The following is a 27,934-nucleotide window of genomic DNA, read 5'->3' on the forward strand; positions in this document are numbered from 1 at the left end:
AAGATAGTTGTACTGTTCCAAATTATAAAAATTCATATTGATAAAATGTAGAGTTTTATTTATAAAACTCTATATTTTATTATTTATTTAATAGCTTTCTAAGTATTAATTTAATCATATTGTCCATGTTAATTTTATTAGGAAATTTCAAATAACACATGTTCTCATAAACGATGGAAATAAAAAGTCTCCTTTTATCAAACAGGAAAAGAAAATATGTCTTCAGGATTTAAAACGGAAATATTAAAAAGGAAGTTGAAACTTTATCCTGGGATAAAATGGTATTTTAATAAATTGGGGTCATTTGCAATGATCTGAATCATAGGGATGTATTGTTTTTTTTTTTTTGTTTTCCTTAAAATTTATTTATTACTATTTATTAAATAAATAAAATTTTAAGTAAAGTTTATGCTTGAAATAAATTTTTAAACTATTTTCTAAATTTAAAGTTAATAACAGGTCAGAAATCAAAAGACCAATTTTTATGTAAGCATTATCATCATGAAGGCATTATAACATCCAATAAATGAATTAATGAAGCTAAAGTGAATTTTTTAAAAAAGATGTAAAAATTCAATAGGTTATGGGCTATTGTCACAAGTCATATAGGTCCTATAAATAAACTAGCCACGAACCTATCACTTAATTATAGGAAAAGCGGAGTTTGTAGCCTATTTACAATTATATTGACAGATGAAGGAAGATTTCCTTCATCCATCAATAACAAGATTTCCTTCTCAATTATCTATTTTAGAGAATATCAGTATCGTCGTACGGCATAGGTATAGATGAATGACCCAGGAAACCCTACTTAAAGTTCACGTGACACAACTTCACCCCCACTACGATTACTCGCCACGATAAGGAAAATCCTGTTTTTGTAATTACAACTGCGATATATAACAATGATCTCTACTGTAAATATTTGTTATTGTGTGATCGTCATAATTGATATCGAATCCGCGTTAGAACGTCGAGTATTTTATTAAATTAACTCGGAAATCTTATTTCTTCTCCTGATGTACAGTACATTAATTAAATTCATTTTATGTTGGTTTACTACGGGATGACATTCCAGGTTAATGCAATTAGGGGATTGAACTTTTTGAAGTCCCTTAATGCCTCTGGGTTTTCAATAAGAATCTGGATGAGCCAAGTAAATTACACGTTTTTAATGTGAAAGTGGTTCGTGAGGTGCGAGTATAAGTAGCAAATTTCCCGGTGGATATGTTAATGATGTGTAATTATATAGGGCATAGTAACTGTTCTTAAAGTCGTAGTAAAACCTTCTATATGGATTTTATTGTTTTGAACATCGTTCTGGAATAATTCGTTCGTGTTTTATGATATTTTCACGATGAAAATTATGGCCAAATAAATATTAATATGCTTATATTTAAGAGATTACTGATTTGTATTTAAAGTTATCAATATGGCTTAATGGAAGAGAGCAAATAAAGCTCTGTGGAAGCAAACTTTATTTAAAAATGATTTTAAGAATCACAGATTAATTGGAAATGGTTTTGGAAATTGGAATAAAATCAATTAGTCTCTTTCAATTTCTTACGTTTTATAAATAGCCCAATAGAACGTGTCGTTATTCATTAGAATAACTTTGACGTATAGAAAAAAGTATACCAAAAACTTATGGATATAGGTTCTACTTTCGGAGATGTTTTAAGCATGGAAGAGCAGCCAGGGATGGAAGGGCCTCATTTTTATATTGCCCAGGGATCTGCTTGTTCTAAAAATGTCGCCGATAATATTAATTGTTATATTTTAGAGAGCGAAAAAGTCCATTAAAATACCTTTATCGTTTTCGGAATTTGCAATATTTCGATGACTAAAAATATATAAATGAATAATTTATTGGTAGGGGAGATGATGACAATTCCTTGGAAATTTATTTAATTCGTCTTGACAAGCTCATTTTCAATGTAAGATTGATGATGATAAATCATATTAACAAAGAAGGTAGATGAAGAGTAGGATGTGTCTGGTTTAGTTATGGTAATATTCGAGTCTTGTTAAGTTCTAAATACACAAATGTTAATAAAACAGTGTTTTGCTGTAGTTTGATGATTTCACATATAACATATAGAAAGATAGCACGGCATTTTTCGTGAAAAATTACAGATGTATATTAAATATAATACTTAAAATGGTAAGTAGAATTCGTAAAAAATTCAACAATAGTATCAGTCAACAGTTCTAACTGGGTATAGGCCTATGTTAGAGATCTTTTCTTGTTTTATTTTTCAATGACTGCAGTAGGACCAGGTGATAATCAGAGGTGAAAAGGGGGACGTCTTGATAACCCAGTGGCCCACTTCATCTTTTCCCTCACATTTTCCTTCAGAATGAGTAGCATTTTTCTCACTTTTAATTCAACTTCAACCACTGCCAGAAAAGAAATAATAATAATAATAATAATCTGTCATTACTCGTAACAAAAACAATATCTATTTATCCCGAAAGATAAATAGGATAAGTCAACATCACCTTTAAAGGTAACCTTTACAAACCTCCTTAAATAGATTCGAACTTGAAAGCGACGAACTTGGATCGTCTCTGTTGTATCCATAAAATTCCGAACAAGCAGTAAAACATAATTAAACAATTTTAAATATAGTTGATGACCTGGATTTTCTATTGAATTTTATATACGTGCATATATGCATACCTATATTTATATATATTTTACTACGGAATAAAACGATATCATAAACATGGAACCAACAAAAAAATTTACCAAACAAAAATAGGTTTGAATGTCAATAGGTTATTCTTAGTAACTTTGTATGGTAAAATAATAATGCGATGCTCGAAGTCAGTAAACATTCAATTCCGGAAAAGAATGTACCTGACCTCTTTGAATCTTATTCTTCTTTCGTAATTTCTGATTGTTTAATTAACATTCAAAGTATAATGAGTAGGCGACACGTTACAAACTTTAGCATAAGGGGAAGAAGGTCAGCAACGTTTACTTATATCTATCGTAATATAACTATGTAACATAAATCTAATTTTATATAGGTTACAGTTAATTTAACATCGTTTATAGTAACGTTTAATAGACAAAACTGCTTAAAAGAAAAATGTATTTTCATCACGTCTCTCCCTCCGGGTGCATCTCTCCTCTATCATTTTGTTTTTTGCAATTGAGATTTTTAACTTTTACCAGAATTTAAAGCCCGCTTTGAGCCAAAAAAAATAAAATTTTCACCAGTGGAATGTTTCTAAAAGTAATTTTCACATGTGCACCGTATCAGCTCGTTCAGTGAACTTAAACGCGTAAAGGTCGCAAAATGAGAGGACAATGGATAGGAATCGTGACAGATGCTCGTTGGGATCATAAAGTTGATCCATTTGCTGTCCATCGTTAAGAACAAAGTAAAATGGAATGACTTTTGAGAAGTAATACTGAGGTCATGATTGTTTTATTCTAGAGTTCAAATGATCGATCTAATTTCTCTAAAATGCAGTTTTGGCCACTTCATTGCTTTAATGGGTTACTAACAATTGGTGCGCTTCTTTTTTTTTCATTTATAGTTTCTACACGCATTCTTATACATTTCTATTTTGATTATTGATATGGTATCTTGTCGATATTTCACAGGATCGTAAAATTTTCTGAATTCACTCCATTACAGTGACAGTAATTTAACGTATGAGTTAGCGCTACTGTTATAAAGCAGGGAGAGGATTGAGTTTATTCATTTATTCAGATAATTTTTCTAATACAAAAATATAAATTTCAACAAAATAGATAGGACACAGCAAATACTTTTTCAGTTAAGGTTAAATACTACATATAAAAAAAATTAAATTTGTATTTCCACATATATAAATCAAGTTGTGTTATTATATCAAACTTGCACTAAGTTTCCATCAATTGACACTAATTACATTTAACATTTAATGTAACTTAATGACATCATTTGGATAACAATTCAAATTTTCTGTATTATGATCCAAATAGTGTCATTACATTAAACTTAAAATTCAATAGGAAAATAATACTGTTATAGCCTAATAAGAAAGAACTAAATCATTTTAAATTATAGCTGTGTCTATCAATCGTCTTCCAACGCAACCCACCTAAATTTCAAATGTTTCACGACCCACATCTAATACCAGAGGCCTATGTAGAAAATCCACATAAAAAGTGGCTATATTTTTAAAATAAATTTAGTGGGAAAAAGATTTTATACGCTAGCTTATACAAAAAAAAGGGAAGTAGTATAAAATAAATTTCTATGAAATATTAATTTCGGATTTAAAATATTTTTTTATTCTATTTTCATACTTACTTGCCCGTTTTCTAAATGTCAGAATACGGGTTTAAAAATACTTATACAACGTCATACAAAATGAATTTTTTAATACACCGAAAATGCATGTGACTTGATGCAAAATTATACAATTAAAATTGATACTCGTATCGATGCAGCCATACTCGACACTTTTTCAGTTTGACAATTTCTAATTTATTTAAAGCGTATTTTTTGTGCATATTCAGAAATCTAACAAGTCTTTGAAGATAAAAAAATTGTAATAAATTTCTATAGTGAAGTGTCGTTTACTATCCACACTAAATAAAAAAAAACATTCAGTTAGGATGATAAACACATCATTGGCACGATAAAGAAACTTGGTTAAGATTATCAATTTTGATCTCTTCTACACAATTTTGTACTTTCGATAGCCCGACTCAATTTTAGGGGCCAAAAGCCAATGCCCACAGATACAAGGACAAGGGCACAGAAGGTTACCATTTCCGGACCCTACTGACCCATATAAATACTTTCAACTGTTTGGAGGCATTAACCTTATCACTGGAAGTAAAAGGAGGTTGGACAAGCAGAATAGATGCTTCCTTCTTACATCCAAAAGTCTAGGTATGCGACTAGATTGTGTGTTTTCATTGGTCGATATTTGTGACGTCAAATCAGTGAATTCCAATGAAAAGTGACTAGATGGGGATATATAAGGATGAATGTTAATGGCCAGTTCACATAGAAATCGTTAAAAAAAAGGTAAGGTATTTTTTTTTCTTGAAGGTTAAACTTAATATTTAAATTTTTTTCTATATCGTTTTAAACATAATGTATAACTGTAATGCAATTTCTATGCATAATTTTTAATCGAATGCTTTTATTTTTAACATAAATTAATACACAGTTCTTTAGTTTACTTGTTTTTAAATGAAATATTTAGCAATTAGAATTATGATTTTTTTTTTCTTAATACAAATTTTATAGCTCTTATGATAGGTTGACAGTAGAAGTTTGCTTTCGATATTCATTAAAATTCACTGCAGATATTAATACGGTTATTCATATTATAATAATGCCCGGGAGCCTTTTTTAAGTTATAAATGAGGTGAACATCTTTTTTTTCCCGCTCTTCTAACGAACGTAACGGAAACATAACGGAAAAAAAACATTAATACTTTCTTTCGGTTCTCTTTTATTCAGTTCTAGTTAAAGCCTTTAATTTATTCCCCAATTATCTTAGAATGAAATCCTAAAAAAGAAATTTTAAACGTTTAAAAAAATAATTTAATAAGTATCACGCATTAAATTTTTAAAACCCTTTCTGAAGAACAAAATATAAAGCAATACGTATACATAGTCGAACCTCCAAGAACGGCCACCTCTAAACAGCGGCCATTTTTTTTTTCTTTTTGAACAAAAATGCATACAAAATAACCTCCAAACAACGGGGCCACCTCCGAACAATGACCATTTGTTTTTTTTTGTTTCTGTCAGTGTCCGTTGTTCAGAGGTTTAACTGTATCTTATTTCCAAATAATATTTAACTAATTTAATTTTTAAACGTATGAAATCAACCAATAAAACTAATTAGAAAAATAAATTTTTAATATAAATGATTGATTTTTATGTATGCATTTACACAACGAAAATTTCATTTATTTATATGTACTTGTATTATATAGGCCTATCTAGAAATAATTCATCTTTAAAATAAAATAAAAAATTTTGATAATGAAATTTTGTATTAAAGAGATTAAATTTAATTTCGAATAATAAAAATAATAATAATAATAATTGCTTATAAATTAATTCTTTTTTAAAATAAATACAATTGAAATGATTTAAATAAAGGAATTCAAATAAACATAATTATTTAAGCATATAAAAAGAATAATCTAAATTTTAAATTATTATTTTTTTATATTAATTTTATATAAATTAAAAACGTCCCTAAAAAAATTAAATTTCAATAAAAATACTCTAATATTTTATTAATTTTACATAAAAAAATATATAATAAATTTTTAAAGGAAATATTTAGATTTTAAAAGTTGAGGCAAAAACAAATGGACCAAATAAATTAAGTTTTGATATTCATTCAAGAATAAAATTTCTTTTTTATATTTATTTTTAAAATAACCTAAAATATTTTTTACAATTTTCAATTTTTATTATAGATAAAAACCGTATATATATATATATATATATATATATATATTTAAATTATGAAGAAAATATTTCTGTTGTTGCTGTTCAGTTATCTTCTCCTAACAACGGAGGCAGGAATGAAAATAAAATTAAAAAAATTATTTAAAAAATTATTAATGATAAAGGCATTGAGTGGATCGAAGAAAATTATTGTTTTGCCTATTCCTTTTGCTATGGGAGGGTGAGTAATTTTATTATTATTATTATTTTAAAATCTTTTATTTAGTTTCTCTACGTTATCATTCAGAAAGTTTGACTGTGATTATTTAAGCATTTTATCTTTTAGATCATATCGCAACAACACACGTTTTTTTCCTTTTAAACCTTAAATTAAATATATAAAAAAACACTATCAATTAATTTAATCTTAAAATTATGTATTTAAATTGAAATTTTGTTATTTGGTCTTAACATTAATTAAATTCGAATTATGTAAGTTTCTTTACTTGTTATACAATACATAATATCAGAATTTATGATGCAAATATACAATTAAAAATATTTTTCAATTTTTGCTGCTAAATAGATTGTTTTACGTTATGAATTTTATTTTCCCTTGGTTTTATATTAATCAAATAAAAATGAATAAAATAATTTTGGTAAAACAATATAAAGAGATTTTGGTTAATGTAACCCTTGGTGCCAAGATGGCGGCTCGTCTCTGTTTCCAGCAAGGAAACAGTGGGACGCACGTTCTAACCTAACCTAACCTATTCTAATAAATTACCATAATTATTAGCAACCAAATTATTAGAATAGGTTAGGTTAGGTTAGAACGTGCGTCCCACTGTTTCCTTGCTGGAATCAGAAACGAGCCGCCATCTTGGCACCAAGGGTTACATTAACCGAGATTTTTTAACAAATTTCTTATACAAGATGAGTTCGGCAGAGAGAAGAGGAGACAAATACGTCCTTTACCAAACATTAAAACAAATATTTCTTTATGAAATATATATTTTTAACGTATTTTATACGTGTATGCATGCGTATGTGTTTTTATTTTGTCTACAAAAAAACAAACTTATATGCGACATCCTTCTTAAAATAACAATGAAATAACATTCTTGACATTGTTTCGATATTATGTAATTATCATTTCTTTTATTACAGCATTTATCTTCATTTAAAACTCATTGTTTCACATTTTCTCCATCATTTTAGTCCAATTATTCGCAATTATTTCGATTATTATACAACAACTTTCCCCCTTTCTAATTTAAGCTACTCATATTTATCTCTTAAATTTTGTTGATAACGTTTAAAAGCATCACAGGAAACTTATTATATAATTATTATTAGCGAATGATCCAAAAATAGAATTGCATCAAGGAAAAAAAAAAAGTGCTTCTATTTTAGTTTTTACGCTCCGTTGCAGAATGAAAAATGATGATTTTAACCAATTTGTACTCTTTGTAGTCCTGTTTATTGGCACAATAACTCTTGTTTCTCTCTATATATTTTTAAGTTAAATTATCCAATTAGTCCATCAACTTTTTGTTTCCGAGCCATGGGCCACTTCCGAAAATTATCTCTATTGTCTGTCTACTAGGAAGATTTATTTTTAGAAAGTTAAATCATATTTTATATTTTTATTTATTTTTCTTTTTTTTCCAGACTATCTAAAATGATGGGAGGCGGAGGAGGAGGAGGATTCGGGATGTTGAAAGGTTTTGGAGGAGGAGGAGGAATGGGAGGATGGGATTCAGATTTTGGTGGAATGGGAGGATTTGGTATGGGTGGTATGAGTGGAATGAGTTACGGAGGAGGAGGTGGAGCAATGTGTGGAGGTTGTGGTAAAGGAATGGGCATGTCTGGAGGTGGTGGAGGATGGGACTGAAAAAAACAAAACATCATTTTTAAAATAATTAAAACTTAATAATTAAATCTCAGGACTTAACCAAAGTGCCAGTTCGAGAATGTTGGTTAAGCAACAAGTTCATAAAATCTCGAGATGTGTCCATCAATACATCTTTATGCACAAGAGAAGAACTGGAACTTTTTATATGTATTCATCACTACATATTTTATTAAATAATAAAATTTGTAAAATGATTACAAGGTTAAACACAATTTATATGTATTCTAACTATTTTTGTCGACATTTTTATGATTTAGTTGTTTGTTTTAGTTTCTATTTTCTTGTGTCGTATTTGTAACCATGTTTATGTATATTAACCGTTGAAAAAAATAAAAATAAAAATAATGTAAAAAGTTGTAACTTTTTAAAGTTTAAATACGGATTTTATTAAAGAATAAATTAATAAAATTTTTTAAATTCATTCAAGCTAATCTCTTTATTGATAACATTTACGAAGCATTAAATAAAAGTTAGTGTTTTTTTTACACTTTGTACACTTTTTTTACGTTTTAAATTATTTTTCGTTTGCTATGAAATGCATTAAAGCTGAGTTTCTTCCACTCCCTCATCATATTGTGTTTTCACTATAAAAGTAACAATTTGGCCTTTGCCCTTTACGTATATCTCGCCGCGACACTCGCACGGATAATTTCCTTCTTTCATTAAAATTTCCGCCACTTTTTGAGTAACCTGTAAGAATTTATATAAAAAAACATGAAAAATGTTAATTGTTAATTAAATTATAAACACTCTAACTTACCTGAATTCTTCCCATAATTCCTGTACTATCCATTCTACTCGCCATATTGACAGTATCTCCCCAGATATCGTATTGAGGTTTAACGGCTCCTACTACACCAGCAATAACGGGACCAACGGCAATTCCTAAAAATAATATATTGTAAAATTCTCTTTCGTTCACATTTACAATTAAAAAGTTATTAAAAATTATACCTATTCTTAACTGGAAACTCTGCCAAGCATCTTTATTCATCTGTTGAAGAGTAGCCATCATCATGGTTGCGAATCGTACTAATAAAAGTACATTAGCAACTGGATTCTCTACTCTATCATTCTGTTAAAGAAGAAAATATCTAAGCTAACTTATTAATAATTTAATGTTTTACCAAATTAATAAATTCTATTTACTTCTTGGGAACTTCTTCCGGGTTGTAATCCAGCCGCAGCCATGTAAGTACTTCCGACCGTTTTAATTTTTTCGATTTTATGGAAAGGTTGTTCATATAACAACTGTAAAAAATGTTTCCAAATAAATTAAGGCACGAAGATAATGATTATATTTAAAAAAACATTTATAGTTGAACGCTTCGCTCAACCACGTGGCATGGAGAATCATGCCTTTGGTCCATTTTTCACTTTGTAATTCGACTATTATCTTAGTTCTAACTCAATATTCTGTTTACTTTGATAGATATACTTAATAATCGTATGAAATATTTTTAAAAAAAAATGAAATTACGTTAGAAGATTCGCTTCAAGTGAAGTATTTACGCACAGTCACTTAACGCTATGGTGATTTATGGTATTTTTTGTTAAAATCCAATAATATAAATGTCAACATATACATCATATAAATTGATGTCTGTCACGACGCGTTTTGTACAATTAATCAAAAAAGGATAAAATATTTTACCTTATCAAAATCGCAAATAATTTCGTTAAGTAATTGTAGGCATCTCAAACCTTCATCGTTAATTATATTTTCTGTATAAAAATCCATATAATTGGGAATTGATGCAAACATAACTGCTACGGATGTATATTCTTCATGATAAAGTTCCTAAATTTAAAAATAATAATAAATAATTAATTACTTATCTTTTACATCTGTTTAAAATTCTGCAATGGAAAATTAAATATTCATAGAATTCTTCAGCTGTCACGTTTATTATAAGTATGAAATCAAATATAAACGGTTTTCGTGTCACGTTACATTAATAATTATTAGCCTATAGTATAGGCGTAGCCAGGGTTTTGTTATGGGGGCCTAGTAGAGGCTGTAATTTTCTGGGGAGGGCACCAAGTTAACTGCGTGGGGGCCGGGCTATAATTTTCTGGGGAGGGGCACCCAGCGCCGGATCCAATAGGTGCGAGGCCCGATTGAATTTTTTTTTTTTTTTTTTTTGCGGGGCCTCTCAAACTTTAAATAACAAAATTAATTAACAGCTAATTTACATATTGAAATATGTTGTTTTATTTTTAATAATAATATATCTAGATATTTATTTTTGTAACATGTACTATTTTTAAATATATAAATTTTGATGTGATGCGGGGCCCCTTCAAGCGCGGGGCCCGATTGGCACCAATCGCTCCAATCGCCTCAAATCCGGCCCTGGGGGGAGCTGTGCCCACCCATGCCCCTTCCTGGCTACGCCCATGGCCTATACGAAGGATTGTATTGATAAAATATCCACATTTTTAGAAGAGGTACAATTTCTAAATAAAAAAAAATCACAACTTACATCTAAATGCCTGCAATCCTTTCTTAAATAATACTCTGCAACATGAACGGGTAAAATGTTCTGTAGGAGCATTTTATTCAATAATCCCATGGATCTAGTCTCTTCCTGTTCTTCTCTAAGTTTCCGTTTCCATAAATAATCCAAGCGACTAACATATTCGAACTATAAAAAAATCATAAGAGTAAAAACTCATAAAAATAATTAAACGAAATTAAGTTTGCTCTGAATTTAAAAAGACTCACCTGCCGATCTAAAACGTGCAGAGTAAACCATACCACAGTTAAATACCAACAATGTCCTATTCCGGGTGTTAGGTCATGCCTTTGAAAGATAAAATTATCATTTTATATTCTATTGAATAAGTCTCAGCTCATTCTTTAATAACAACTCTCTTGCCAATCACCATCTTGTAGAGAGGTCTGTGGGAAAAAATGAAGTAAAGAGTGACCCACAAACAGCTTCTAAACCTAAAGTGGATTGCTGCTAAACAGTGTCTGTTTCCGATGTTAGATGCGGCTGATTTATAACTAATGGCTTTAAGTATACAAGCATGCCTATTTATATGGAGGAAAAAATGGTTATGACATGTTCCAGCTTAAGCTTGCTGGATCTGACATTGTCCTGGTTAACAAGGTCCGTATTCGTAGGAGCCGCAGATCATGTTAGAAAAATCTGCATTTTCTCTTGGCTACCAGTGGCGGATTCAGCATTGGTCAACTGTAGTTGCCTCACAAACACAGTCACCACTTCATTCACATAGAATACATAATACACACCAATCCAGCCAAAGTGCTTCAATGGAAATCCAGTTGCTGACACAAAGACCAGAAAGCCATTACAATAGATGAAAATCAAGATAGAAATGAATTCATCATCACTTCACCATCACAAAACTGGAAACAGACATGACAACATACAGACGCCACTACACGACAAAGTGACACAACGCTCACACTCTTAAAGAACAAAGGGGTTTTTGATAAAAAAAAAAAAAAAAAAAAAAACAATTTTACCAATGACGTTATTTCATAAAAACACTCGAGCATATCAAACAACAAGTTGCAGAATAGAACAGATACATCAACACCCAGAACCATTAGATCACACGTTTACTGACAATATCTCAACATAATATGTACAGTACTTATGTAATATAAATGCAACAATTAGAGTACAACTAGTGACACTAAAGAGCATAGACACATCATTAACTAACACACAAACGTACTCCAAGAAACATTCACTAAATATCCAGGGTTAGATCCATACAGAGACCACGAATACCCAAAATACACATAAAAACGACTAGGAAACACACAAATTAGTGATATCAAAATACATTCAACCAGAAAATTTTCAGATATAGATATATTTATTTATTATGGCGCAGTTGCTCTATGTACTGTACACACCATAATGTTTAGATACAATGGTTTTTTAGACATAACAAAAATACAGAGAAATCATAAGCCTGCCTGGCAAAGAAGACAAAAAACGCAAATCAATAACATTAGATAATTAGGCGGCTGACATCATACACCAAAACAACATAACACCAAACTTAGTGAAAAAGGTTATGAAAATATTCAGAAAGATGCCCAGATGGTCGAGTAGTTAAAGTGGCACCCGCTTTGGTGAACCGGGGATAAAGTCCGGACGGATCGAAAAACCCCAGGAAGTTTTCGAGGGATGGTCCATCCTAGTATGTCGGGTCTTGTCCCTCACCACCCGGCCGCCCCATTGTTGTCCTGGCCGAACCCATAATGGGCTTGCTTAACCAGGCCCTCTTAGTGCCACAGGATGGTGAAAGTGTGAAAAAATATATATTCAAAATATTATTTATTCAGAAAATTAAAGTACACACACGACAGAACATGTACTACTGTACTGTACATACAGGAATACATTGACACCCTACAACAAAAGCTTTCAGTTAAGTTACAAAGATTGAAACGATGCAAAACAAAAATAGCAAAATTAATTATTCATAAACAATGAGATACTTTTTACAGACAACTGTACATCAAACCGTCACAGCTCAATGGCATGTCAACAGAAATAGGACTCACACACTATCTACTAGATAGTGTGTGAGTATTTTTTTTTGTTGACGCGAAGCAAGTGAGACAAGCTGGACCAAAGAGGAAGAAAACAAGCGCAATACACCAATATGTCCTGTGTCGAAATATACAAAATGCAATACAAAATAATAATAATAAAATAAATAAAATAAAGAAAAAACACACAGTTGGAAGATACCTGGTGAAGACGACATTCACAATTTCTGATACAAAATCTTAAATTCCTCCATTTTATGCACACAATCCACAAGAGATGCCAAAATTTCTTACATAGGACATTACGTACTGTACATGAAATTTACATGACAACACCAGAGACTTTACACAATACAAACCAATCACGTGGCTTCCTAACAGAATACCATATGGCGGGAAATTTGACTCTTAAGGGAAAAAGTGTGTATATTTGCAGATATTTTATGAAATAAAATAAATTCTGATTTTTAAAATAAAATAAGAAGAAACACTATAAAATTGTAAAAAATACATTCAATTTAGGAATATGATGGAATAATTTAAATACTTTAAAATTTACATGAATTTCTGCAGATTTCTTTGGAGCTGGAATTGGAGTAAAATTTGCTACTCTCGGAGCAGATATTGTGGAGAAGGTCTAGTAGCAGGCATTACTTCTTACGCCTTTACAAAATACTGACTTCATTCAACACAAACAAAATATAGCCTATCATGACATAGAACAACGCAACATTCTCAGAGAACAATAAAAAGACTATCGTAGAAACTGCGTGGGATGGAAAGAACACTTAAGAATGGTTTACATTACGGCAAAAAAATGCCGCGGGGTCAAAAAGATTGTTTACCGTCATTGACGCTTCTGTTCACATTGAACGCTATATTGTTTTGACCTTGATACTGTATTCACTGTAGACAAGCCAAGCGTTGAATAAGGTCATAGCCTAAATAAAAAAAATCCGGCAACGAGTTGCGTAACTTTCCCAGCTGTTATGAGATTTTATACTTTTTAATAATTATAAAATGACTAAACACTGAATTTTGAGGAGTAGAGATGAGTTTTATTTTTTTTAAAAAAGTTGTAAATGCTAATAACGAATAAAATCCTTATTAAATCCGATCTCACCGGAGATATGATACATGATTTCCTTCTATCTCTTCACCCCCTCTACCTTTAAACACGACAAGTTAATAGCGCCAATTCCCCTTATACACAGGCTTCCGCGTTAAATTTAGTTTCTTCATCGTTACCCCATCCTGAGATATTAAACGAAATAGACACCAACACACACATCGATGGACGGATGCTACAAAAACGCTAATCTTGGCAAATTATCTGTATAATAATTCCTCGTCGGAATTTCGGTGATGATAAGCCAAAAAAAGAGAATCTGAAGAAAGGCCATATTATAAAAACACGATAACAAAATCGATAACGAAATTACAGAAATACAACCAAACGATCGTATAAGTCAAAGATCACGAGAGATGATCGAGATTCTTGATCTCTCACCACTTCAATTGTAATTTCACCTTTAATATCACATGACGTGATCGTAAATCAAGTTGGTAACATGCCATGTCGGAAAACAAACAACTTTACGTCATTCCAAAAACTCTTTTGTCATTGGACAAGCGCTCGATTTACCGTCTTCCGTCGCGACTAAACGCCCTACTTTCCTTCGTAAAATGAAGTCGTGACGGCAAGTAGGTCGTGCCGTTATCGCTTTCCGCTGCCGAATCCGCTGTAATGTGAGGAAGCTTTTGAGGAAGATTCACATGGGCGACAAAATTAAGGCGACATCGAATATTACTTTAATTTTGTTATCTGTGTGCAACTACCTTTACTCGTAGATTCAGTTATTCTACGACAAACACACAAAGAAACTTACACGTAACATATATGGACAGAACTGTCGAAATCTTCGTATGAGGTTCGGAGTAAAGCGCACCACTTTTGCCTCTTACCGGCTCTTTTATCCTTTTTTTGGAACAAATGAAATACATAGAATGTTTCTTTATTAATAAATGAGTCCTAAAGATTTTATTTTTGTTATTAAAAATAACATTAATTTATAGAGAAGTAATAACTATGTACCCTTTAGTTTTCTCGGGCCCGGAGAAAAACCTCCAGTTTCCCCCTCCTTGTACATAGATTACACGAAAGCATTCGACAGCATCTTATACTCACATTTATTGCATACACTATACATCTATTCAAAGTACTGTACATATATTCAGTACCTAAATGCTGAATGCATGTACTTTGCATTTACTTACCACTTATTTATATTTATAAAAACACAATGCAACACTAGAAACCAACGCTACACTTTCAGAATTCAAGATACATAACTTATATCAAAACAAACGAAATACTTATTAGACGAGACGTTTTCCAGACTGTTTCACTAGTCCATTTCTGGTTCTGTCTGGCTTTAAACTCACTATCTAATAGGTCATACTATACTAAATAATCAATATAATACAACATTAAATACGACAGAACAACACAATATATATCATCTTATGTACAGTACATGGAACACAAAAACTCTATGCATCCATGCATAGTTAAATCGTCTACTAGAAATTATACACATTTACTCCACTGACATAAAAATGGAGTTGGCCTAGATTTATTAAATGCAAAACACATCACACTAGAAAAAGGAATTCTGAAGGAGGACTAATACTCGTAGATGGGGAGATTCTTTAGTCAAGCTAGAGGATTTTTGGGGATGCAAGTTCCGTCCTTAACAGAGGGAGATTTGGGGAAGAGGTTCTGACTAGTTGTTCCATCTTTGACTAGAACAGTTCCAATGGAAAATACGAACAACATAAACTTTCACTACAAATAAATACAGACACTGCAAAAGTTATTTTTTTGTTGTTTACAAAAAACAAGAATCATGACAATTACACAAAGCTGTAACTCTTGAAGACAAAAACAGTACACCATTAAACTTACACAACACTGACCTGGATTTAACATAGTATACAAAATGCATAGACTGTCTTGGGCTAAGAAGCTCCATAATAAGCATCTTAACAGTCTCAGCCAGGATCACGTTGACAGAACTGCATTAAACTGTTGGTCAACTCTTGGATGCGTCTTTAAAGAGACGGAAGGGTTTATGATTGCCATATAAGACTAAGTTACGAATACAAGAAACTATAGAAAGAAAATTTTAAAAGACACTTGAAGGACGAAACTTGTAGGAATGCCACATAATGCACGAACAATAAAACATATCACGTCGAATATTTACATTGACGTAGCCAATAGCAAACATAATACATCAAAAGCTTGAAGACAAACAAACTACTACGCATTCAAGAACCATACTACAAATACACACCACAGATAGTTATAGAAAACAGCACACAAAATGCGGTGTCATCACATAAAACAATACATCACAATGGACCACACATTACATTCATTGACAAACAAAACAAAATCGCATGCATCATAGTCATAGTCGTTCCAAACACATATAACATACAAAATACATAGCCTACACTGAAAAAAAAAATAGTAAATACACACCTATGGATAATGGACAGACTACATATTGTACTGTACCTATAATCTTTTCTTGCACAGGCGTTATATCACATATACTGTACAGACTAGGGCTTACTACAGTTTATATACGGGTAAATGGCATTCAGAAAGCAGCCACACTAAACTCATTTCACATATTTAGGCAGCGGCGGCCTTAATGATTGCGAGGCCCCGGGCAGCAGATCTTTGCGAGGCCCTTGTCCTTTGTGCAAAGTATGCGAATTGAAAATAGATATTTCTGATGATTGACGAGAAATGCAAAAGTTATAAATAAATAAATTTAGAGTTTAAAATATTATATTAGAAGATTTATAAAAGTTAACAGTCATAAAGACGACAAATTAGTAATGATGATAAACTAAGGTACATAAATGCCTTAAAAGATATACGCAGGGATTTAAAAATGATGTTTGCGGCTTATAACTGTACATAAAATTTACATGACAACACCAGAGATAAAATAAAAAGTTTTAAATATAAACTTTTTTCTACTCGAGTTGTTGCGTAAGGCCCCTGCAAGAGTGAGGCCCCGGGCGATTGCCCTGCTCGCTACCCCTGAAGGCCGCCACTGTATTTAGGAAATTCTTAAACACAGATACATACAAAAACAATACATAAGTGACATACCGTAGCAGGTTTTCTACAGTCATGCCTTGACTTTGATCCAATATAGCACTTGGTACCCAGTATTAACCCAGTAATATACAATCCACACACAACAACAACAACAACAATAATAATAATAATAATAATAATACAGTACAGGTTATTTTTTTCAAATCTAAGAGTTGCCGCTCTTTACGCCATAACAAGGTATCTCGATAAGCTATATTGAAGACAAATTAATAGGAATTTTTACGGCGGATATATAAGCAACAATACACGCAGAAAACTTTTCTGCGAAATTAAACTTCTCATACATATTTCATTTTAATTACACAAGCATAATCCACATAAGTAAAAACAGATAAACGAACTCATTTGTCAATTTTTTTAATATACGTATTAGCAAAACCTGCTTTATTATATAACGGATGCCCCGTCGCCCGAATTAGTTCGTTAAATCTAAGTTTTACTGTAATAATAATAATAATAATAATAACATAAGAAAATCACGAGTACTTACCAATCACCGTAATGCAATTTATCTCGAGAAAATACGTCACATTCTTGACGAAAAATGAGATAGCAAAATATTGATAAAGCAGAAAAATTCACCACAAATTTCACTAGAAAATGAATTTTCAAAAATACTGTCGATGCTGACATGGCAAGGACGGCGCAAAAAGTGTAATACTACATTAAAAAAAAAGTACATAATTATATGATTATATAATATAACCACTTTTTAATTATTTGTAAATATAATTACCCATGGATAATCGCAGGAAATAAATTGTTCTTCGGTCGAATTTGAATCTGTGGAATTGTTACTGTTCGTTGTAGTCGGATATAAGCACTCATTCTTTAATTAAAAAATCCGTACGGATTAATAATTCTATTCATTTCTATTTAGGAATTAAATATGAAATAATACTATTTATCCTTTTAATCTAATGATTATTTTTAATATAATATAATTACAAAACTGTATAGCAAAAGAAGAATTAATACTTCATATATTTTATTGTTTAAAATATTTACAAATAAATATTAAAAAGTGTTTATTTCTTATTATACTTTTTATATAATTTATTTTTAATTTATATCTATTATTGTACAATATATTTTTTTACTTACCAGACCCAACATAGCACAAGATAATAGCATAATGGTAATGGCAATATATAAAAACACTCTGAGGACGATGCTTTCTACTATTTTCTTCGATATTTTAGTCATAAGATTAGCAGAATAAGTGGTGTTTGTAGTATCGTCGTTCTAAATATAATATATTATTCAGAAATCGGTATGAAAATCGTATTAATTCCTTCAGAATAAAACTTACCTGACATTTATTCCAAAGATAACCTGTCCATGCCGTCACGAAAGATAAAAAAATGACCAAAAATGTAGTTCCGTAGGCGACCCAGAAATAAAAAGTTCTATAAAAAATATATAAAGATGATTTTAGAGTATTAAAAAATGAAAAAAAAAACTTTAAATATAAGAAAAATATCAAAAATTACCTGGCCATGGTTATGAGGTGTATGGTGATCATTCCTATGTACAATAGAAAAACACAGAACAGATAATATTTAAAAGGAGGATCAGGCAGCAGAGTGTAAGGTAATTCCAAACTACAATCGCGAAACATTAGTAGGAGAGGTTGTATTCCTTCTGATCTGAACCACTGACTGTGAAAAAATTATATAGTCACTTTCAAAATTTATATAGACATTCAAACTAAATTTTGTATTATATAGTTCACTTACTCTGTTTTACTTAAAGCCATATTCTCTATACCTGTCTCCATATATTTATTGACTTGGGATACCATTTTTCGATATTGCATCAGACTACGAGAAATGATATTATAAATAAGCATTACTTACCGATTAGAAATGCACATAATTTATAAAGATATAAAAGATAACAGGATTATTTAAAGTAAACGTAAAGTAAATCTCGAAACTTATAGAAAACAATAAAATTTAATTATTTTAAAACAGAATATAACCGTATAAAAAGCAGAATTTTTGCAATTTTGAGTCCTAATAGATATACGTGATGTACACTTAATTAAGTTATATATATATATATATAATATAAATATTCTTTTATAAGTGTGATTATATGTATCAATTACAATATTTTGCGACAAGAAATGTAAGCATCCTTCCTCAATAATAATGAGAAATTGCTATTTTTGACGAATACATTCTCTGTATAGATAAATTTTATTCATCCTTATAAATTTAAAGCATTAAAAAAAAAAAAAAAAAAAAAAACAGTTAACGCATACGTACAAAACAAGTTAGGCCTATATCGGCTAAATGTATGCAAATTTACTATTGAAAATACTGAAATTTATATAGTCAAATAGAATTTAATGTGATTCTGTAACATAAGAAGTTTAATAAAATTTAGTTAACGACTAAAAATTTTAAGATACGTAAGCGCCTGCCGTTTAGCATCAGTAATTCATTCTTGAAAATCAGGATGAAGAAGAAGAAATGCAAATAGTGGTCATCGTAGCAGCTTTTTCTATGTTTCCAGAACAAAATGTACATACTTGAAGAAGAAAGCAATCGGATATTCTTCCCTCCAGTTAGAGAAACGCCGACTATCGTATTTCTTCTTTCGAAATTAGATATAATTTAATTGGGCATGGACGAATCCATAATGGGGTTGATAAAAAGATCCCGTTAAAATCTACAGGGAGGAGAGTTAAAAAAAAAAAAAAAATCTAGTTGAGAGGGACTGGACCCAATATATCTCGGACAGATTGCTCCTAAAAAGTTACAGAATTTCCTGACTTAAACTCGAATTTGGGTCTTCCAGAACGGCAGACTGACATCTTTAACGTTTCAAGAATTGGTGAAGATGATGGTTTTCATTTCGCACAGTTTGCGAAATAATCTATCATTCGAGAAATGAGATTTGACACAAAATCTTGGACTTACCTATAATCTAGAACTGTTCTTTTTCTAGATGACAATATTTCTGATCCGCCGTTGCGTTTCTAAAAGAACACACACAAAAAAATTTCATTAAAAATATAATAAAATGTAAATAAAAATTATCTGTATAAATTTCTTACATTTAATAATCTCAAACTATTTTTATGAATTCCGGATATAGAAGTTTTCCTGAGATGATTCGGGATGCGAAAAGTTCCATCAGAAACGGATTCATATATACTTTCTCTCTAAAATTTTATAAAAAAAGAAAAAACTCTCACTTCTTTTCTACGTTTAGATCCGCATTAATTTATCGAAGAAAAAAAATTACCATTGGTTTTTTAGACGGAGGAACTATGAGAAAAGTTTCGATGTGATATTCAGCCAGATAAGGATCACGAAGATGACCATTTCCGGGTTGAAAATCGAAAGTTCCTTTCAGTTGATTCTTCGTCACGTTCGTAATGTGCACCCGTCTTGCAAAAGGAAGGGATCTCTCAGCTGGCTGCATAAAGTTAAAATGCCACTACAAAATGGACCCACGGAAGGTCACCAATAGCTACAAATAATGGCTTTACTTTAAGTATACTTTTTACGTACGATTCGATAACTGACATGTAAACTTTTATTCGTAAATTTCTATTAACGACTCAAAGAAGTCAAATTACAGAAACATTTATGCAGATAATCCATATTTTATTTTATTTTTTTTTATAAATTCAAATATTTAAATGTAGATTTCGCATCTTTTGAATAATGTAGCAACGAAATCCAAACATCGCTCGAAACAATAAACAACTAAATTCTTTAAATGTAGTCTTATATTTATTGTAACATATTTTAAATTACATATTTATACATTTTTATTAATAAAAACGATTTTTCACTTACCCAGCTTTTCCGGATTGTTCCATACGACTAGCAATGGTTACATCCCTGGACCATATATCGAATTGCCACTTTTTAAGTCCTAATAAACCACTCAATATGTTTCCACTATGAATCCCAATACGCATATCAACATTTACGTGTCTTTCGTCTCGAATTTTCCTAAAACAATTTATTTTAGACTTAAAGCAATTAAGAAGCAATCAATCAAAAAATTCATTGGCAATCGTCGGCATAAATTTACCTTATAATTTCGATCATATCTAATCCCATATGCACGCAATGATCAGCGTGATAAGGATCATGAAGAGGCATACCCGACACGCAATAGTAGCAATCACCCAGCAGTTTAATTCTCATGCAATTGTTTTTCTATAAACAATTTTTTTAAAAAAAATATTATAGCATATATTAATATTCTGATGTTTTAATTTCTTTTTTTTTCTATACTTACTTCCGCACATTCATCGAATCTACCAAATAATTCATTCAATGTTTCTACCAGATCGCTAACATCTAAGCTTGCCGTTAGTAGCATAGAATTAACGATATCGGCGTAGAGAATGCTGTATAAAAAAGATATTTTCTTATGATTTTAGATTATTACTAATACAAAATGATATTTATAAAACCCACCTGACGTTTTTATGTTTTTCAACATACAATTCATTAAAAGGCCTTTGAGGTAATGGATGCTGATCAAGACTTTTCAAAACTCGTCTGATATCTTCTCTTACTTGAATGGCGATATGTCTTGGTAAAATACTGAGTAGTAATTGCTCCTACATAATATTGTTAAGCATAAAAAAAATCTTGTTACTGTATAAATTAAGGGCTTAATTTTTGTTGTCTATTAGAAGATAGGAAAATGAATATAAGAGCATAAGAAAAAAAAAAGGTTAATGTTACCTATGGTTCCAAGATGGCGGCTCGTCTCCGATTCCAGCAATCAGAAGACAGGGAACAGTGGGGACGCACGTTCTAACCCAACCTAACCTATTCTAATAATTTTGTTGGTAATAATTATGGTAATTTATTAGAATAGGTTAGGTTAGGTTAGAACGTGCGTCCCCACTGTTCCCAGTCTTCTGATTGCTGAGATCGGAGACGAGCCGCCATCTTGGAACCATAGGTAACATTAACCGAAAAATTGCTATTTTTATATCATTTTATTAAAATTATGTTTCGTAACGTAACGTAAACCGTTTGTTAATAAATTTTACCTCTTGATCCTTCTCGTAATCAAACGTAAATTTAGATTCGAAACATTCTCTACGATCCAGAAAGGCTCTTCTGTTAATAATTTCTAGTAAAAATTTAATACAGAGACAGACAGAGATGATAATGACATAAAAGGTGACATCGGCAGCAATCTGTAAAGATTTATAGGACCAATTATTAAAGTTGCTTATCTTAGTTAAATTATGTTATAAATTTACTCACCCTTAATTTCATATTTGAAGAATCTTGAGAGTAAGTCATTACAGATGTGCATAATTCTATCGCTGTCGTCACTGCAGCAGCAATAGCAGATTGATATATATTAGGGTATGGCAACAATAAAAAGCATATTATGACAATATAGAAGGTATGACGAATGTTGTGATGAGGATAAGTATCTTTGGATAAATGATACACACTCGTTCCATGTTCACTTACTAGCATTGTTAGAAGAATTATACTAGCTACAAAAATTCGCGAATAGTCTGTTTTGAACCATGTTTCTTTATAAGCTACAATAAAAATTGAAAGATGAACAGCCAAGCCGAAGCAGCGAAAACTAAGTGATACCGAAGAAACGGTACTTTCGCGGTTCTGAAAATTAAATTTTAATTATTAATATAGAGTAGGAAATTTGCGTTTATTTTTATAACACATAAATTATATTTATAAATATAACCCCAATTAGAAAGGTTATAAAACAAGAAAGACACTGGAAACTTGTTTATTTAAGATGTAAGCATAAGAATTTTCAAAAACAGTAATAATGAGCACATTATAGAATAAACTCCGTTTAGTTAAATAAGCCATATGCTAGTTTTACGTAATTTACATATAAATTTAACAATTTTTATTTTTTAAAATTATTTAATCTACTGTAAATTTGAAAATACTCTGCTCTCATTGAATTCATTTTTTACTACGTCCTACGGAAACTAAGAGGGCCTTTTAATCATATCCACCCGTTTGGCCACACTGGGGGAAAGTTTAATGGTGACAGACGGGTCCAACATATCCGAGACAGACCAGTCCGAAAGATTCCAAGCGATTTCGATCGCCCGGATTCAATCCCGGATCCCCAGAGCGGTAGGCTAATGCCTTAACCGTTTCAGCCTAATTCAAGTTTAGTTATTGTTTTTTACTGTTATTCATTAACCAAAAGTGAAGATTAACAATTATATTATTATTGTAATTCGCTAATTATTATAATTGAATATATATAGCCTATTTATTAGGCCTGCAATATAGGTCTAATAAAAATAAGGCCTGTATAATAATTTTTATTAGACCTTTAATGGGTCTATTCATAACAAATATTTAAATACTATTGTATAGAATTTAACTGTTACATTAAGTAATGTATAAATTAAATCTCACCTCAGTAAAAACTAAATATATAACGATGGACATAACATTATAAAATATATTGAGCATGAGAGCGACCATGAACATAGCATGTTGGAGCCGAGCTTGATATCTATGGAACAGCGATTCTGCATTTTTTACACGAAATTGTTCCTAAAGTAAACATTTAAAATACATATATTTTTATATATTACAATTAATTAATTTAATTAAAACACGATCTCTAACTAATCAAGACTTAACTAAATATTCTAAAATAAAAAAAAAAATATTAATAAATTTAAAATATACTGTACATATTTCTGTCTATTTGCCTCCTTTAAATATGAATACTCCAATCAACTATAACTAAATTCAAAATTTACAAATGATACTCTTATTGGCTAATTAAATTAATTGCATAGTATGATTTTGATTTTGAATAATACTTTAGATTTGATTAACTTATTTTAATTTAAACTACAAATTTAAAATTAATTTCAAATGTTAAAAAATAAATTTTTATCATTAACGGTACAACACAAAGCCTTAATTTACTGTATACAGAAGCAGGTTAACAGTTATATTATGCAGCATCTTTTTATCATTAACCTATATGCTATTCAGAGCTTCAATTTGAGACATTATTCGCATCTACTTTTCACACGTAACCTGTAGCAAAGAATACTTAAACGTGTGTCGGAACTTACTCTGAGATAAGACCAGGACCAACTGTTTTCGTCAGAAATCGGATGAAGAGATTCAGGAATCAGGCCGAGTATGGACGATTCACTACTACTTCGTAGAGAAGACAAACTATTTCTGGTAAACAATTCCAAACCCGCCATGTTCCAATAATCCGATGTACTGTACTATCTATCTTCTTTAACTTTCATCTCTGAAAGAAGATACAGATATCTGTAGTATTAGTAGGTTTAAAGATTTGTAGGAATGATGCGTCATTCTAATTGGTGACGCACTATGTATTTTTCTTTATGCGAATCTCGAAATCATCGAGCGTGGCTTACACCATATCTTGACTCCCGTTATGTCGCAAATATATCCTACGATTTTCTAAGAATGGAGGTTATCTACAAAAAACAGCTACCGAGAACTAATTTACTAAGGCATTTTCTATGTTAATTTATTTCGAATCGATGATTTTTAAATAAATTAACATAGAAAATGCATTACAGAAAAAAAAACTTAAGAGAAAGAACAGATAAAAAGTCCGCCGAAGTTCCTTGTTATTTGTCACGAAATTTCTAATTATGTTAAAGAGTATATAGAATCAGTCAAAATTTTTCAAAACATTCTGGGTTATAAATTGGTTGTAAAATTAATAAATTAATATATTTTTAATTAATTACACGGCAACGATGTGTTGTGTCAACAAATAATGAAGACTTACAACATTTATTAAAATTCCAAGGATGTTTAAATGAAGTTACGACATATGCCATCCTCTTGACGTTTATTTAACATTCTTATACTTTTCTACCTAGTCATCTGACGTAATAGTTATCAATATAATATCGGTAAATTTATATAAACAACTTAAAAAGATTCTCTTCAAGCATAAATTTTAATATTGTACTAAAGGAAGATTAATTATAATATTTAACAGATATATTCGAATTAATGTGATTATCTTTTATTATTAAAATCAATGATTTTTAATATATTTCTATGGAATCATTTACACAACACGTATGAGAAAAACACGCTACAATATTAACATATAAGAAAAATTAGCCTTAAATATAAACTAATATAAATTTAATCAATATTCTTACCACAATTGACTTTATTGTGTTGAATTCTACACACTTGATGGGAACGGCTCAAGCTGAAGGTACTTGAAACTGCGATTAATTTCAGAAAATATATAATATATCCGGATAGTCAGAGTTCTCTGTTCTCCGCAGGAAACCAGGATAAAAATGAGACCTTCCAAAAACATATCCGTATTTGAATTTATTAGAAAGGAACTGATAAAGTTGTAAATCAAGCTTATCTTTCATATTAGATTATTAAGGTATAAAATCTGACGCCAATTATGAATCTAGTTTTAATAAAGTTTGTTCTGTCGATTGTAAATCAACTTCCTTATTCTCATAGGTGTACAAGTCGGGGAAGAGCCTTATCAAATTAAAGCAAAGACAAAATAAAAGGCACAAAAGTTGACAAATTATCAGTGATGACAAATTAAAAATATTTTATTTTGTATAAAATTTTGGAAAAATCAACCTATCTGTCTCCTTAACCAAAGCGACCACATACACTTTGCTTATTATGTTAATTTATTCCTATTTTTTTACAAAAAGTTTATTAAGATACCCTACAGAGAGAAGACGGAAAAACCCAACCAATGATATTTTGCTTGGATTTTCTATTTGTAAACGTAAATGTCGTAAGAAATTAACTTTTATATAATTTTAAATTATAACAAAATTATATTCGTTAGAGTACTAGTGTATTCAGTAATTACATAAATAAACAATGATATGCTAATTCATAAATGGTCTATACTGTATGCTGTTTTAAGTTAAATCATTTCTAATGAATACTGTTTAAACCTGTTAAAATTATAGACCTAAATGTTGCTAATATAATTATATATAAATAATAACTGCTGATTTAAAAATAGGAAAAAAAATATATAAAAACAACTTCAATTAGTAGAGATTATCATATTTTTATTTTAATTGTTTAACCCTTAGATTTAATTTCAATTCTATGCAAATTGAAATTAAATCTAAGGGTTAAACAATTAAAATAGTTTGTGTAGAGATAGAAATAATCTAAAATTAAAATTTAATTATTTAATTGTTTCATCTTAATAATGTAAACTTACTTTTTAAAAACAAAATTGCATTTTTTTTAAAAAATTAATTAATTATTCTGAATATGACTTACACAAATAAGAGTACAATGCATTCTAGATCAGGAATATCAGATACTGTCAATCATACATTTTTATAAACAATTATAAAATTTAAATACCGAAAAATAAAATTAATTTTTTCATTTTACTTACTCCAAATCTTTGTAAATCGGTTCGAGCCAGAGTCGTGTAAGCAATAAAAGATTTTATATTTGGTGATATTCCCTTGCACTTTTCTACTTTACCATTCGCTTTACATAAAAAATAAGTAATTGAAACATGCTAGATTTATACAACAATTCGTAATTCTCGTTACACAATTTCTAAACTCAGCCAAAAGAAAAATAAACAGTCATCCTTACTAGGAACATCATAATTTAATAAAATATACAAAACTATACACATCTACTGTGTTGTAAAATAGCATCATGATCTCCAGATTCGTCTTATTATGATCAGAAATTCGAAAATTAAAATTAATTTTATACTATTATATTAATAAAAAATTTTAAAATCATCGATAAATATATTTGTCTTTGAAACATATTTTTAACATCAATATTCATGTAGCATTTATATGAATAGATAAAAGGAAAAGTATCATATTAAATTATTAAATTTTTAAAAATATTTAGAAATATGCCTTTTTTTGATTTATTCAGCTTTAAAAATGAGTGATTGTCGTTATTTACTGGCGTAAAAACCAAGTAATAATGAATAATTTGAGGCAGTATATCCGTTCTAAGATATTACATATAGGAAAATCCACAATATTGCTTAACGTGATATCATTTTCTTTTTATCAAAATTATCTAAAGTACTTTTATTTTTGTATTCTATCTATAAAAAAAAACTCTAAAAGTATTTTAAAACTTGATATTTCACACACATACACACGAAAACAAGATATTGTGTTACTGTTTATTACAGTTAAATTATAATTTGAAGAATATTTTTAATGTTAAAAAAAATATATGCTATAACCTACTACTTAAAACATGAACAATTACAGGTATTTAAATGTGAAAGTATATAAATTAAACCAAGAAAAAAGTTCACTTAAAAATTGAAAAATTAATTTTCTATTATAAAATTATCCATGACCCAATTATAATTTATTTGCTGGATCTTTCAAAAGATATCCTTCTACTCAGCAGGTTGTACGAATTCTGATGACTAATAAAACCATAGGGGCTTTTTTAATCAGAAAATAAAACTAGCGTTAATTAATTTTATATCTGTAAAAATTAATGTACTAAACGAATTACAAACCAAGTGTATAACCTATCGACATTTTATCAAAGTAGTTGATATATTAAAATTAGTCTAGTAGGAACATTAACGTATCTGTTAGACTTTTTTAGAAGCATCTCCTTAATTGACACCTTTAAATATTAATAAACTTTACGAATTACATACCTGTGATTCTTCACGAAAAAGTTATCAATGAGTTAAATTGCAAAATTTACATTTAAGTAAAGTGTAATTCATTTCATATCTCTGATAAAGTTTTATCTCTATAAAAGGATGTAGCTCATCATTTTAAGGGAGGATACGACTGAAGTTAAGGAATG

At 30.0% G+C, this 27,934-nt stretch overlaps 2 protein-coding genes across 3 annotated transcripts; one reads left to right on the plus strand and one right to left on the minus strand.

The window, feature by feature from the left end:
* The first annotated feature begins 6,604 nt into the window (after nucleotides 1-6,604).
* LOC136973678 (uncharacterized) lies at nucleotides 6,605-8,325 on the plus strand. The gene is made up of 2 exons (XM_067268421.1): nucleotides 6,605-6,669; nucleotides 8,103-8,325. Exons 1-2 carry the CDS (start codon nucleotides 6,605-6,607, stop codon nucleotides 8,323-8,325), a joined length of 288 nt encoding a protein of 95 aa, XP_067124522.1.
* A 444-nt stretch (nucleotides 8,326-8,769) lies between these two features.
* LOC136973511 (adenylate cyclase type 2-like) lies at nucleotides 8,770-27,894 on the minus strand. Of its 2 annotated transcripts, XM_067268243.1 has the most exons (26): nucleotides 27,780-27,894; nucleotides 24,502-24,564; nucleotides 24,184-24,371; nucleotides 23,507-23,647; nucleotides 22,352-22,723; nucleotides 22,132-22,281; nucleotides 21,545-21,690; nucleotides 21,363-21,474; nucleotides 21,153-21,280; nucleotides 20,912-21,070; nucleotides 20,352-20,496; nucleotides 20,161-20,268; nucleotides 20,024-20,082; nucleotides 18,833-18,916; nucleotides 18,587-18,754; nucleotides 18,406-18,502; nucleotides 18,198-18,338; nucleotides 17,830-17,922; nucleotides 17,584-17,753; nucleotides 11,075-11,153; nucleotides 10,833-10,994; nucleotides 10,001-10,147; nucleotides 9,496-9,597; nucleotides 9,301-9,421; nucleotides 9,107-9,231; nucleotides 8,770-9,036 (listed from the first exon to the last, which is right to left on the minus strand). In XM_067268243.1, the coding sequence occupies exons 3-26, from the start codon at nucleotides 24,319-24,321 to the stop codon at nucleotides 8,887-8,889; spliced, it is 3,297 nt and encodes a 1,098-aa protein (XP_067124344.1). In that variant the 5' UTR covers nucleotides 24,322-24,371; nucleotides 24,502-24,564; nucleotides 27,780-27,894; the 3' UTR covers nucleotides 8,770-8,886. The 2 variants fall into 2 exon arrangements, with proteins under 2 accessions (XP_067124344.1, XP_067124348.1); XM_067268247.1 differs by lacking the exon at nucleotides 24,502-24,564.
* Between the last annotated feature and the right edge of the window lie 40 nt (nucleotides 27,895-27,934).

The sequence above is a fragment of the Centruroides vittatus genome, unplaced genomic scaffold, assembly GCF_030686945.1.
Source record: "Centruroides vittatus isolate TY-2023 unplaced genomic scaffold, ASM3068694v2 contig_1074, whole genome shotgun sequence".
In the NCBI taxonomy this organism is placed as follows: domain Eukaryota; kingdom Metazoa; phylum Arthropoda; class Arachnida; order Scorpiones; family Buthidae; genus Centruroides; species Centruroides vittatus.

What these genes read in the sequence shown, in the direction of transcription:
- LOC136973678 (XM_067268421.1), top strand. Translation starts at nt 6,605, where the DNA reads ATGATAAAGGCATTGAGTGGATCGAAGAAAATTATTGTTTTGCCTATT. An exon ending in ATTCCTTTTGCTATGGGAGG is followed by an intron (nt 6,670 to 8,102) that starts GTGAGTAATTTT and finishes TTTTTTTTCCAG; the next exon opens with ACTATCTAAAATGATGGGAG.
- LOC136973511 (XM_067268247.1), bottom strand. Translation starts at nt 24,321, where the DNA reads ATGGCGGGTTTGGAATTGTTTACCAGAAATAGTTTGTCTTCTCTACGA. An exon ending in ATAGTTTGAGATTATTAAAT is followed by an intron (nt 20,083 to 20,160) that starts GTAAGAAATTTA and finishes GTGTTCTTTTAG; the next exon opens with AAACGCAACGGCGGATCAGA. An exon ending in CCGGAAGAAGTTCCCAAGAA is followed by an intron (nt 9,422 to 9,495) that starts GTAAATAGAATT and finishes CTTCTTTAACAG; the next exon opens with AATGATAGAGTAGAGAATCC.